Below are 14,777 nucleotides of genomic sequence, written 5' to 3'. Positions count from 1 at the left end.
TTCTAAACAGATCACCTGGTAAAACACCATTCTAAACAGATCACCTGAGAAAACACCATTCTAAACAGATCACCTGAGAAAACACCATTCTAAACAGATCACCTGAGAAAACACCATTCTGAACAGATCACCTGAGAAAACACCATTCTAAACAGATCACCTGAGAAAACACCATTCTAAACAGATCACCTGGGAAAACACCATTCTTAACAGAGCACCTGGTAAAACACCATTCTAAACAGAGCACCTGGTAAAACACCATTCTAAACAGATCACCTGGTAAAACACCATTCTAAACAGAGCACCTGGTAAAACACCATTCTAAACAGATCACCTGGTAAAACACCATTCTAAACAGATCACCTGGTAAAACACCATTCTTAACAGAGCACCTGGTAAAACACCATTCTAAACAGATCACCTGAGAAAACACCATTCTAAACAGAGCACCTGGTAAAACACCATTCTAAACAGAGCACCTGGTAAAACACCATTCTAAACAGATCACCTGAGAAAACACCATTCTAAACAGAGCACCTGGTAAAACACCATTCTAAACAGATCACCTGAGAAAACACCATTCTAAACAGATCACCTGGGAAAACACCATTCTAAACAGAGCACCTGAGAAAACACTATTCTAAACAGATCACCTGAGAAAACACCATTCTAAACAGATCACCTGAGAAAACACCATTCTAAACTGAGCACCTGGGAAAACACCATTCTAAACAGATCACCTGAGAAAACACCATTCTAAACAGATCACCTGAGAAAACACCATTCTAAACAGATCACCTGGTAAAACACCATTCTAAACAGATCACCTGGTAAATCACCATTCTAAACAGATCACCTGGTAAAACACCATTCTAAACAGATCACCTGGGAAAACACCATTCTAAACAGATCACCTGGGAAAACACCATTCTAAACAGATCACCTGGTAAAACACTATTCTAAACAGATCACCTGAGAAAACACCATTCTAAACAGATCACCTGGTAAAACACCATTCTAAACAGATCACCTGAGAAAACACCATTCTAAACAGATCACCTGGTAAAACACCATTCTAAACAGATCACCTGAGAAAACACCATTCTAAACAGATCACCTGGTAAAACACCATTCTAAACAGATCACCTGAGAAAACACCATTCTAAACAGATCACCTGAGAAAACACCATTCTAAACAGATCACCTGGTAAAAACACCATTCTAAACAGAGCACCTGACAGCAGTTTCATATGTGACAGAGATGAAAATGGGGAATTTAAAGATGCAACAACTAGAGTGGGTTGCTAATATGACTAGGATTGTGCCTTTGGCTTCTGGACAACGGAAGACAGTTACTAATAAGTCATGCTTTCTGGTGAAGTATTTTGAAGTATTTGATTTATTTCTATATAGACAGGAGTAATTTTGGCAAATGTATTTCCATGTACTTCCCTATTGGACCCAACACTGTGCCGTTTCTCTCCTATTCTATTGGTTTTCATATCTTCTTTTAAAAACAAATAGGTGTGGATTGTTTCAAATCACCTTACCATGAAATGTTTACTTACAAGCCCTTAACCAACAATGCATTTTTCAGAAAATAGATTTAAGAAAATATTTACTAAATAAAGTAAATAATAACACAAAAAAACACACAATAAAATAACAATAATGAGACTATATACAAGGTCGGGACCGAGCCGATGTGTGGGGGTACAGGTTAGTTGAGGTAATTTGTACATGTAGGTAGGGGTAACGTTTGTTTTATTTATTTATAGGGAACAATGCACATTAATCAACATCAATATTACAATAATGCAACATCCATGTAAATGTGCCGGGGTTAGCCAAAAGCTCATTTACACCCGTAGTCCCAGGGCAGCTAAGGACCATTACACAGTCACAATACACACACTCACTAAAACAATACAACATACAAATACATTACATCCAATAATATATCATTCTAACAACAACAACACTATCATCAACTGTCGTCTTACGTATGAGGAACTAAAGATAACTCATGTGTACAGGTTTGGATATATTTTAGCCATGTTTTCAATTCAAATGTAAAAGTACAATAATCAGTGCAGTTTCTCAGGTCCATGGGCATTGTATTCCAGTATACTGTAGCTCTAACAGAGAAGGCCAATTGGCCAATTTTACTGTGTCGAAAAGGGACAACGCAATCCCCTCTAGTTACTGCCCTTGTTATCCTGGAGGTGCTTTCCTTGAGCATGATATGCCGGCATAGGGGTGGAGGGGCAAGACCATGCAGGATCTTAAAGACAAGGCTTGCATCTACATACTGCTTAGAGCTATCCAGACTAAATAAATGATGTTTGTAAATGATATGACAATGGTGGTAACTGTTTGGTTTGTTATCAAAAATTTGAAGTGTTTGTTTGTAGAGTGATTCAATTGGTTTCAGAATAGTAGGTCCTGCTTGTGACCAGCATGTGAGGCAACATCTCCAATGTGAGAAGATCATAGCATGCATATACAGTTTGGCGGCCTCCAGAGGAAGGAAAGGTCTTAGAAACCTGAAGTTGGATAATCCAAACTTAACCGTGTTAAACACCACCTTCACATGTTTCTTAAATGTAGAGTTGGAGTCCAAAATGACACCAAGATACCTGAAGATAGACACTACTTTCAGATTTTCCCCATTAACAAGAACAGCTCATTGGGAAAAATCTATGGATTTCTTAGAGAAGTACATACAAACAGTTTTGTTGATATTTAAATGCAGGCAAGAATGAATCATCCATTTAGAAACATGTACCATAGCTTCAGTTAACTTTAACAACCAATTGTTTATTTTTTGAATGTACATACAGAACTGTATCGTCTGCACACATCTGCATGTTAACTTGTAGGAGATCATATATATAGCTGGTAAACAGAAGGGGGGCTAATATTGACCCTGTAGGACCCCAATGTTATAGTAAAGAGTCCGACTGAGTGTCCCCCAAACGAACCCTTTGACTTCTGTTTGTCAGATAGGAATATATCCAACTGATGACTTCAGGTGGACACATTAAGGGAGGATAGTTTGGATAGGAGGACCTCATGATTCACAGTATCAAAGGCATTTTTAAGATCCAAAAAGACTGCGCCGACTTCACCACCTATGTCCAGTTTAGATTTAATGCGCTTCAGAAAATAGCAATTGGCTATTTCGTTACAAGGGTTAGTTCTGAATCCAAATGGCATGTGATGTATGGAGTTGCCCTGAATGAGGTGATCCGTCAGATGATCAGCCACCCATCTATCAGCTACTGTTGACAGCACTGGAAGAATGCTCATAGGTCGTTCATTTTCCACCAGTGTTGGGTCACCAGATTTTAAAACAGGTATCACTGCAGCAGACTTCCAAACATTGGGGAAGAACCCATATTTGACGGACAGATTAACTATATGTACAATAGGGGCAATCAGAGAATATTTGTGTGTCTTCAGGAATACAGTGTCTAGACCAAAATACATTGTTTGTTCTAGAGCTCCTGAAGAAGCTAATATTACTGTCCACTGCTGGCCCTGAGATTTCAGGAATTCTGAATATTGGTTTATTATTATCTATGGGAGTGAGAACTGTGGTCTTGGTTGAAAATCTTTGAGCCAGTCCCCTGACAGAGTCAACAAAAAAATTGTTAAAGGTGGTGGATATGAAATTGGAGTCTTGAATTAGAATCCCATTAACCTTTAATTCAGGATGTTTTTTGGCCTTTTCAGCTCATCTCCCCGTTAGTTTGTTGAGATTTTCCCAAATCACTTTGCCATTTCCTTTCGCTTCATTGATCACTCTAAGAAAGAACTCTGCTTTTGCTTTTTTTTTTTATATTCCTAACCACCTTATTTCTCAGTGTTGTAAATATACATCTGTCATCATTCTTACCAGACTTCAGTGCTTTTTTTCCAAGGAAAAATCCCGTTCTCTTATCTGCCTCCAGAGGTCCTCGTTGAGACATGGTAGAGGGGTTTTCCGTCTTGGCTTACATTGAAATGTCCTAGTAAAAGAGGTATCCACTTCGTCAATAGCTGACAGAAATGTTATGTATCTAGACTCTGGGTCATCATTGCTTAACAGATCAGACTAGTCCATTTGACTTATAGCTGCGTCGTAGTTACTCTGCTCACTTTTCTGGATGTTTTTATCGTACATTAATATGGTTCTTAAATCTCTTTTTAGTGATCTTTCTAACCACCAATGTAACATTGTGGTCAGATATGCCAGTTAGTAAGTAACTGGACTTAATTATTCAATCAGGTCTATTAGTAAACACCAGATCAATTTGAGTCTGGGATGACTGTGTTACTCTGGTTGGACCTTGTATTATTTGAGTCAGGTTAAAATAATCTGTGATCTCTTGAGTTTTTTTGCAAGTTTTGTTTTCCCAGTTTATATTGAAATTGCCCATGAAGATAATCTCCTTCTTATGGTCACATTCTTTAAGCATGGCATTTAGATGGTCATAAAATGAGATATCAGATGTTGGTGGTCGATATAATCCAATAATAGCGAGAGACATATGAGGGGAGAGGAACACATTCAGCCCCATACATTCAATGTCATTGGCATGTTTCCATATGATACGTTTGCATTTAAAGTTATCTTTCATGTATATAAGCAATCCACCCCCTCTGCCCTCTTCCCTGTCCCTCCTGAATATGGAATATCCAAGGACATTAAAGGCAGAAATAGGAGAAGATTTCTTCACCCATGTCTCAGAGAAACAGAAAAAAATCGAGATTACAGTCGTTCAATAAATGTTCTACCTGTTCACTCTTAGAAATAATGCTACAAATATTAAGATGCCCTCCCAATATTCCTCTAGGCTTAGAACCAGGGTCCCAGAGCATTTTAGCCTGATTAACAGTTTGAAAAAGTTTCATGGTATAATGTTTTCTAATACCTGGGTTAAGGGAACTGAGTTTCTGTCTCAAAGGCGGGTTTTGTTTGGGACATGTATCAAGAGTTGGCATTAAAATGTAATGATCAGCAGATTGCTCATTCTCTTGAAAAGCCATGTTAGCAACAGAAGTTATGCTCACATACACAGAAAGTCCTTCTCTGAACCAGATCATTTTGGTTACTGAAATATAGATTATTTCAATCCTTCATCAATGATTTCGGTCTGGATGGCTAATTAGGGGGACTTTCCTCGACTTCTCCCAGAATTACATTCTCCATATAATTTTTTTCTGCAGGTGACCTACTGTAACTCCAGACTCTGATGGGGAGCTTGGTACCCTGGGCCGCTTGGGTGTATGTTGATTCCGGATTGTTTGAACGAAGGCCAGCATTGATGTTTGGCTGCCTTCTTTTGTATTCCCCAGAGAGTTGCACCGCCTTCCGGATCTCTTATTAAACCTCAAGGTTTTCTATTGGGTTATGATTGTCACTGGTCTCAGTAACCATTTTCCCAGCTTCATTTTTTAGAATTTTTCCTCTTATTCTTCTTTTTCTTGGAATGAAAGGTCACTGTTGCAGACTCACCAGGTACCAACTCCGATGTTTCGTTCACTCCGTCTTTGTCCTTGGGAGCCAAGGAATTATTATCTTCTACCTCAGTCTCACGTTCAGTCATTTCAGCTGAGATATGTGATACGTCTGCCCTACTCATGGGGACAGGATTGTTGTCCTGCACATAGTGTGAAAAAGTTTCCTCCATGCACCTTATGTTGTCCAGTGTAGTAGGACTGTACTCTACCATCTCCTGACCCCCTCTAGTGTGGGCTTGTGTCAGCCAGTCCTGTCTACACACAGGACCTTGTCTATCATAAAATACTTTGATCCAGTGAGGGGCCCATCTTTACAGACCGTGTTATAGGAATGATGGGTGCTGCTTCAACATATAGGAATGATGGGTGCTGCTTCAACATATAGGAATGATGGGTGCTGCTTCAACAAAACAATCTCCATTGGAGCAGTTTGTGAGTTGACCCTTGTATCTTATCATGCACCTCATCACTCTCCCCATCACCTTACATCCAGCTTTAGCCAGGAACTCAGTCACAACACTATCATCTGCTGATTCAGGTAGTTCTTTAATTGTAACTTGAATGTAGTTCTGGTCAGCCACGCGCGACTTCAAACTGAACGGATTATTGTCTTTGAACACAACATGTTTTCCTCTAACTGCTATTCCTCTGATCAGAAGCTTTTCCCTTGCTTCCTTACTGAGAATATCTATCTATCTATCTATCTATCTATCTATTATATATATATATATATATATATATATATATATATATATATATATATATATATATATATATATATACACACACACACACACACACACACACCACTAGAGTACTCTCTGTTCTGGCCTCAAGTGGTTTGGATGAATTTCCTGTATGAGACTGTGGTAGAGCTCCTCCTCCTTAATGGGGTTGGCTATGGCCTCCTTTGTCAGGATTTCTCTCTCCATGATAAAAATAGGTAAAACAGTCTCCTTTGGGGCATTTCCACCCACAACCTTGCTCCAGGTCTCATTTTCCATTTTCCTTGACATCAGTTTTTGCATCGCTGGAAATAGCCACAACTACAGCAGGCATTTTCATTGTAGTGTTAATGATTAAAGTAATTTGTTTAACATTGAAATATATCAACACAACTATTCAGCATTATACAGTGAGGATAATTCTTACTTAAGAATGGATCAATGGTTGATCCTCAAATAGATATTTGCTCAGTGTTCTCCAGCTATTGAAGCTTCCCAGCCGGACCGAATACCCAAACAAAAGGAGATGTCAAAACACAACAAAACAGAATATGGATATATCATTCCTGACCTTACAGGCCATCGGTCGATAAATCCAAAAACGAATCAAACAAGCAAACAAGCCATCTGGTGACTATGAATAGATAATAGACAGAGAGGAACAACAGTGTCAAAACAAATGGGGGGGGGGGGGTCAATGCTAATAGTCCGGGTGGTCATTTGATTCATTGTTCAGCAGTCTTATGGCTTGCGGGTAAAAGCTGTTAAGGATCCTTTTGGACCTAGACCTGACGCTCCGGTACCGCTTGCCGTGTGGTAGCAGAGAGAACAGTCTTTGACTTGGGTGACTGGAGTCTTGGGTAACCACCTAGTATAGAGGTCCTGGATGACAGGAAGCTTGGCCCCAGTGATGTATTGGGCAGTACGCACTACCCTCTGTAGCACCTTGAATGGGCTTATAAAAGCACATGTTTTACTCCAGCAACAACCAGCTGAGGAGCTGCAGGTGAAATCCCGTCTCTGTATGCTGCGTGTTGTGTCGGATAAATACGGTTAGAGGTTAACTTATTTCCACTAAATTATGCAAATTAACCTATAGACCGATAGGCATGATGGTCAAATGTATTTACATCGACTGGTATTTCCATCAATGGATAAAAAGCTTTATTTTGCAATGCAATTTTTTGGGGCCGGCAACAGTAATTTATCGGCCCCCACAAAAAAATCCTGCAAAAAAAAGAAAAAAGCAGGCTAATGGAAACCCTGGTGCGTGTGTGTGTACGTGTGTTGGTGTACGTTTGCTGCAATACACTAAATAAAACTGTAATAAAAGTGGACTGGGTTTTACGAAAGGCTAACAAATGTTTTCTTCTCACAAAATGGACAATAAATTATGTATTATTAAACCACCATCCTGCAGTAGCTGTCTAACATTTGTATCAGCTTTCAATAAGAACATATTTTTCCTTTTAGCTACTACAATGCATTAGGAATTTTCACATATTAACTTTTAATAGTAGAGCTCTACTGTAGATGCTATTGTGACAACTGTAGATGCAAAAAGGATTTCCATTTTCTTTTTACTGAAATTGTAAAAAGCTCCTTTCAAATTTACCAGCAGTTTTAGGAGTGGATAGTTGGGAGAGGAGAGTAGGGAGTGGAGAGTAGGGAGTGGAGAGAGTAAGGAACGGAGAGTACGGAGCGGAGAGTACGGAGTGGAGAGTACAGAGAGTACGGAGCGGAGAGTACGGGGTGGAGAGTACAGAGAGTACGGAGCGGAGAGTACGGAGTGGAGAGTACAGAGAGTACGGAGCAGAGAGGAGAGAGCGAAGAGTAGGGAGCGGAGAATAGGGAGCGGAGAGTACAGAGAGTACGGAGCGGAGAGTACAGAGAGCGAAGAGTAGGGAGCGGAGAGTACGGAGAGTACGGTGCGGAGAGTACGGGGTGGAGAGTACAGAGAGTACGGAGTGAGAGTACGGAGTGAGCAGAGGTATTACCCACAGAGATCAGAGATCTATGTAGTAATTTTTAATATTAGGGTATTTGGATATACATATATGTACATTTTATACGTTGGTTTTATATATGATTTTATATGCACCCATATCAATTTATTTTACACCCAATGTGATATAGCGATACATATTACCAGCATATTGATGTTTATATGTATTTTATATGTGTTTAAGTTATATTATTACATAATATTGCATACATGACTTATGGTCATACCACATTTATGATATAGATGTTATTACTTTATTATATTATTTTGCAAAACATGAGTATTTTCAATATTCTATTACACGTTCAATAACTTATTTTATTGTAAGGCCTTTATATCCAATATCATATTCAATATATTGTGTCCCTCTTATTTTATTTTGTTGTGCTATTTTATTAGTTGCGATTTAAGTATTCATCTTATTAACCCGCTTATTCATAAGTATATATGTTATTTTATTGCCCTTTTTTATTACTTATTTTCATAACAGTTACATTATTATTATGTATTTTATTATATTTTATATTACTTATTTATAATGCTTATTTTATATATTATTTTGCAACCGCTATTTTATATACTCCTTATTTTGTTACATGCTTATTTTATATATGGTTTTATATCATATTTTATAATTTATTATCGTGGGTGAGTACGGAGCTGGGAGCTTAGGAGCGGAGAGTAAAGAGCGGAGAGTAGGGAGCGTATGGAGCGGAGAGTACGGAGCGGTGAGGAGAGTACCGAGGTGAGAGTACGTGCGTCCGCGTGCGACATCGCGAGCATGTTGATTTCGTACATTCACACTAGATGCGATCCAGACACGCAGGTTAAAATATCAAAATGAAAAATTCATGGACATTTAGCTAGCTAGCTTGCTGTTGCTAGCTAATTTCTCCTATTTAGCTAGCTTACAGTTGCTAGCTAATTTGTACTATTTAGCTAGCTTGCTGTTGCTAGCTAATTTGTCCTGGGATATAAACATTGGTTGTTATTTTACCTGAAATGCACAAGGTCCTTTTTTATGGATCTTGTGTTCTCTATTCCGACATTTAATCCAAAGATAAAAAGGGGAAACTAATAGTTTCTAATAATCTCTCGGCCACTGGACTGGAATGTGGACCTCAGTTCATCTTTCAATCACCCACGTGGGTATATGCTCCTGAAAACCAATGAGGAGATGGGAGAGGGGGGACTTGCAGTGCGTCAAGCGTCAAAAATAGAACCAAGTCCTACTTTAGCACCTGCCTACGCAGACGCTCGTTGCCACGCGCGAGTGATTTAGATGAAATGATTGAATAAATTGTATGTGTACATTTATTTTACAATGTTCAAACTCCTTCAAGACCATTGGAAAAGCATTTCAGGTGAAGCTGGTTGAGAGTGTGCCAAGAGTGTGCCAAGAGTGTGCAAAGCTGTCATCAAGGCAAAGGGTGGCTACTTTGAATAATCTAAAATCTAAAATCTATTTTGATTTGATTAACACTTTTTTTGGTTACTACATGATTCCATATGTGTTCTTTCATAGTTTTGATGTCTTCACTATTATTCTACAATGTAGAAAATAGTAAAACAATTTAGAAAAACCTTTGAATGAGTAGGTGTGTCCAAACTTTTGACTGTTAGTGTACGCTTGCGTGCACACACACACACACACACACACACACACACACACACACACACACACACACACACACACACACACACACACACACACACACACACACACACACACTTCCCTCTGGCCCACCCCTACCCAGCCTCCAGCCTGTCTGTGTGTGCCATGTGACTAGGGCCAGCAGTAAAATGTTGTTTTGGGTGTGTGCCAGTGTGTCAAAGCTGTGCCTGCACATCCATATGTGTCAGTGTTGTGGTCCTGCCTGCAGTGTGTGTGTGGCACTAAGAACAACAGAGATCTGGCCAGAGCTCAGCTCCTCTCCTGTTTCCTCCCAGAGGGGAACACAGCACAGCAGACACACATTAGTTTATTTTTGTATTTTAGCAGACACTCTTATCCAGAGCGACTTACAGGAGGAATGAGGACAAATCCCCAGATTCTACATGATATAATATGCAACTAAACTGAGCTGAACACAGTTCTCCCCTAAAACCATGAGGAAGACGGATATGATCTCTCATTAAAACATTCCAAACTGCTGAATAGTGTCAGTATCGATCAGTCTGTCCACGCGTTATTAACCTTCCGCACCTCATTATCTAACACAAGATATAGATCAGTAACAACAGCAAACAGCATTACACACACACACACACACACACACACACACACACACACACACACACACACACACACACACACACACACACACACACACACACACACACACACACACACACACACACACACACACACACAGCAGTAGGAGGTTAAACACAGACATTAAGCTCTGCATAATACTCCAATACCCAGCTAATGATAGCTCCGTCATTTGGCGTTACACCATTAAACCTTGACACTCGTACCCGTATACGGCTTGAAAATGACATATTTGGGCACTAATAAACTCCTATAATAAACCCCTATAATAAACTCCTATAATAAAATCCTATAATAAAATCCTATAATAAATGCCTATATTGGAATGTAGTGGCTGTCCAGTAACTGTATGGGTTTTGACTGACAGACAATCTAAACTTGAGCACCGCACGCCACAAGATGTTGCTCCCCCATCCCTCCCGCTAACTGGACAACTTCTGCCATTTATTTGTTGTCTGAGTGAAGGAAATGCGGTAAATTAAGAGGAAACTATGTATTTTGAAAGATAAATACCGCTTTGATGTCATACAAGCCAAAACGCCTGTTTGTGCACATCACATTTCCATAAAACTCATGTCATACACTGTCAACATTTATGATCACTATGTTAGATGTACAATTCCAAGATGACATGGTGTTATACCCTGGGTTGCTCTGAACACAATGAGCTTATGTTAGTCTATTACTGTAGCGTTGCATCGGTAAAACCACTGGGGAAGTCGAGACAGAAAATAATTAAAGCCTTATTACAACCTATGTGTTGTGATAACTGCGTTGTTTGCTCTATAACCTGTTGGTTCATATGCCTTGACACCGTGATATATATGCCTAACACTGAGACAATAAGAAGACACAGTTTGTTTCATCATAAAACCGGAGAGCAACCTCTGTCCGGTGAAGTCCACAAAGCATATTGCATGTAACAGACCTACAGCATGGTGAAGCAAGCTAAAGTTTCAGACATTTTCGGACCACTAAACAACTATTGATTTAGAACCACAGAGAGTTACCGCAAATCACAAAGAAAACAGGAGCTGCCTCCACTATTCCAGCACCATATCAACTACAACATTATAAAAATCACCTCTGTTTAGTCTAATACAGTGATAACTAAAAGATACCAAAAACGATTTAGTCCAATCAATGTAAACTCAATATGATGTGGCTGTCCTTGGTTCTGATTTCTGTGTGTGTGTGTGTGTGTGTGTGTGTGTGTGTGTGTGTGTGTGTGTGTGTGTGTGTGTGTGTGTGTGTGTGTGTGTGTGTGTGTGTGTGTGTGTGTGTGTGTGTGTGTGTGTGTGTGTGTGGTCTAAGGCACAGCAGCTGGCCACGACTGGGAGACCCATGAGGCAACACACAATTGTCCCAGCATTATCCAGGTTAGGGGAGGGTTTGGCCGGCCAGGATGTCCTTGTCCCATCGCGCTCTAGTGACTCCTGTGGCAGGCTTAAGCATTGTGTCAAGAAGCAGTGAGGCTTGGCAGGGTTGTGTTTCACTCTCAACCTGCGCCTCTCCCGAGTCCATACAGGGAAAAAAACACTTCAGGCCACTCTTGAACATTGAAAGCTAGATAGAAACTATGTAGAAATTATAATGGACCTACAGTATATATTTATATACATTATAATGGACCTACAGTATATATTTATATACATTATAATGGACCTATATATTTATATACATTATAATGGACCTATATATTTAAATACATTATAATGGACCTATATATTTATATACATTATAATGGACCTATATATTTATATACATTATAATGGACCGATATATTTATATAAATTATAAAATCAACCTATATATTTTAAAATAACGACGAGCCAAACAGTTTGCCCACCCCTGCTCCACAGGGTGATAAGGACAGTCAAGCAGGGAACAAACTACTATACGGTAATAAAATGTTTTTAAAAAGCGTGTTTTGATATGTGATCAGGAGGACAGGCCAGTCCAGGGTAATGAAAGCTCTGTATGTCTAACACCATTAATGACTGTCTTCCTTCTGTGGTTGCTGTCTCAACAGGTTAATGAACATTCACGTCGGAAACGTTCAAATATCATATTTGAAAGATATAAAGAAAATGTGTCTGGATATTTAATCAAGAGGACGTGTTAACTTATGTAGTTTTTAGACAACACTAAAAACTATTCACGTTACATAAATAATTATTGTGCTTCTCTCTCTCTCTCTCTCTCTCTCTCTCTCTCTCTCTCTCTCTCCTCTCAGCTCATTTAAAGCGTGCCCACAGATTCCTAGCTCATCCCTTCACTCACAAGATGTTCCCCTTAGAGCAGCAGAGACGGGCAAAACCACACACACACCTCGAACACGGCCAGTGCGTAGGGGTGTCCCAGTCTCTCTGAGGAGGACAGGTGTGTCCTGCGATGAGCCCCGTTCAAGTCCACACTGGAGATCAGGTGCAGCTTGGAGTCTACCCAGTAAAGACGCCTGTTGGCTACGTCTGATACACACACACACACACACACACACACACACACACACACACACACACACACACACACACACACACACACACACACACACACACACACACACACACACACACACACACACACACACACACACACACTAGATGATCACTTAGGCAGACAGGCATACATTAAATAATGTATCTACTCTGCTCTGAAAACACTGCTCACTGAAATATTTAGTCAAACAATCAATTGGGGTTAAATCAAGAAGTTGGAGTTGCAAACTCCTGGAGATGAGTTCACTATGTAACAAACGTAACTATATTCCCTATGTAACTATATTCCCTATGTAACTATATTCCCTATGTAACTATATTCCCTATGTAACTATATTCCCTATGTAACTATATTCCCTATGTAACTATATTGACTATGTAACAAATGTAACTATGTAACTATATTCCCTATGTAACAAATGTAACTATGTAACAAAACTAGTGAGAAGGAAACTGTGGAAAAGCACTTCACAAATGGAATGTATCATCATCATCATCATCATCATCATTAAAAGGTTTACAAGGCACTCAGCTATAGGTGAACATATAGTTTCAAGTCTGCTTGAAGAACCAATCTGTTATTGTTAAAAACAAAGCATTGACCAGGGTAAATGCAAGGCGCTCAACTCTAATGGGCAATTCCTGTGTGTGTGTGTGTGTGTGTGTGTGTGTGTGTGTGTGTGTGTGTGTGTGTGTGTGTGTGTGTGTGTGTGTGTGTGTGTGTGTGTGTGTGTGTATTCTCACCCAGGGTGATGCCGTTGGGCCACTCGATGTTGTCTGACACCAGGACTTGTCGGTCCACCCCGTTCATCCCTGCCTTCTCTATCTTGGCCCGGGTTCCCCAGTCAGTCCAGTACATGAACCTGAGGAGGAGAAGAACAGTTGTCCTCCTCTCCTCTGTATTGCAGTTTGGTAGAGCATGGCACTTGTAACGCCAGGGTAGTGGGGTTCGATTCCCGGGACCACCCATACGTAAAATATACGCACGCATGACTAAGTCGCTTTGGATAAAAGTGTCTGCTAAAAGGTATATAATATTCTATTAGAAGGAGACAGGAAAACCAATATGATACTACTGTATGCATGTTGACGTGGATGAACATACTACATATTACCAAACACGTGTACACATTTGCATATGTGTCCAACTCTCATTCATCACAACTGATGTTGCTGATGTAATATCAAAACATAACACAAGTACGGTGTCTGGTTGAGGTCAATCTGTACCTGAAACACTCTGTAGCACACTGGACATGATATATATTGCTGGTGGAAGTGCACCAGTTTTCGACTTGCGGCGTTGTCTTTTCATCGTTGGCCCTTTGATTTCCGAGGTGTTTTGCACCAACACAACCAAAAACCTAACCCCCTTCCCCCCCACCCACACTTACCCATGCTGTGGATCAAGCGCTATGGCTCTGGGCTCGCTGAGCTCCGTGTCCACCAGGACCCTCCTCTTTAGGCCGTCGTAGGCCGAGGCCACCGAGACGGTCTTGTGGCCCGAGTCGGTCCAGTAGAGGTTGTGTTGGACCCAGTCCAGGGCCAGGCCCTCGGGGGAGAGGAGAGAGCCAGAGTCCACCAGGGTCACCTGCTGGGAAGGGTCACCTGCCTCTGGGATCAGAGCACTGGAGAGGAACATGTGAACATGATCATAGATAGGGGTGTCAAAGACACTCAAAGTCTTACGCTAGCTACCTCGAAAGTCAGGACCAGGATTCAACTCAGATAGACAACCTGTGCAATGAGATATAATTTTAAACAGC

General features: G+C 40.2%; 1 protein-coding gene across 3 annotated transcripts in view; it reads right to left on the bottom strand.

Moving 5' to 3' along the window:
- LOC106598404 (low-density lipoprotein receptor-related protein 8) overlaps positions 1–14,777 on the bottom strand; it is a 238,186-nt gene that overhangs the window by 38,924 nt on the left and 184,485 nt on the right. For all 3 annotated transcript variants that reach the window (XM_014189447.2, XM_045714492.1, XM_014189454.2), the window contains 3 exons: positions 14,406–14,639; positions 13,756–13,874; positions 12,845–12,984 (listed from right to left, as the gene is read on the bottom strand). In XM_014189447.2, coding sequence (XP_014044922.1) covers positions 12,845–12,984; positions 13,756–13,874; positions 14,406–14,639 — 493 coding nt within the window. The remainder of the gene's footprint in view (positions 1–12,844; positions 12,985–13,755; positions 13,875–14,405; positions 14,640–14,777) is intronic.

The sequence above is a fragment of the Salmo salar genome, chromosome ssa03 (genome assembly GCF_905237065.1).
Source record: "Salmo salar chromosome ssa03, Ssal_v3.1, whole genome shotgun sequence".
NCBI lineage: Eukaryota > Metazoa > Chordata > Actinopteri > Salmoniformes > Salmonidae > Salmo > Salmo salar.
Note: the sequence above shows the minus strand (reverse complement) of the source record. Positions and strands in the feature narration are given on the sequence as shown.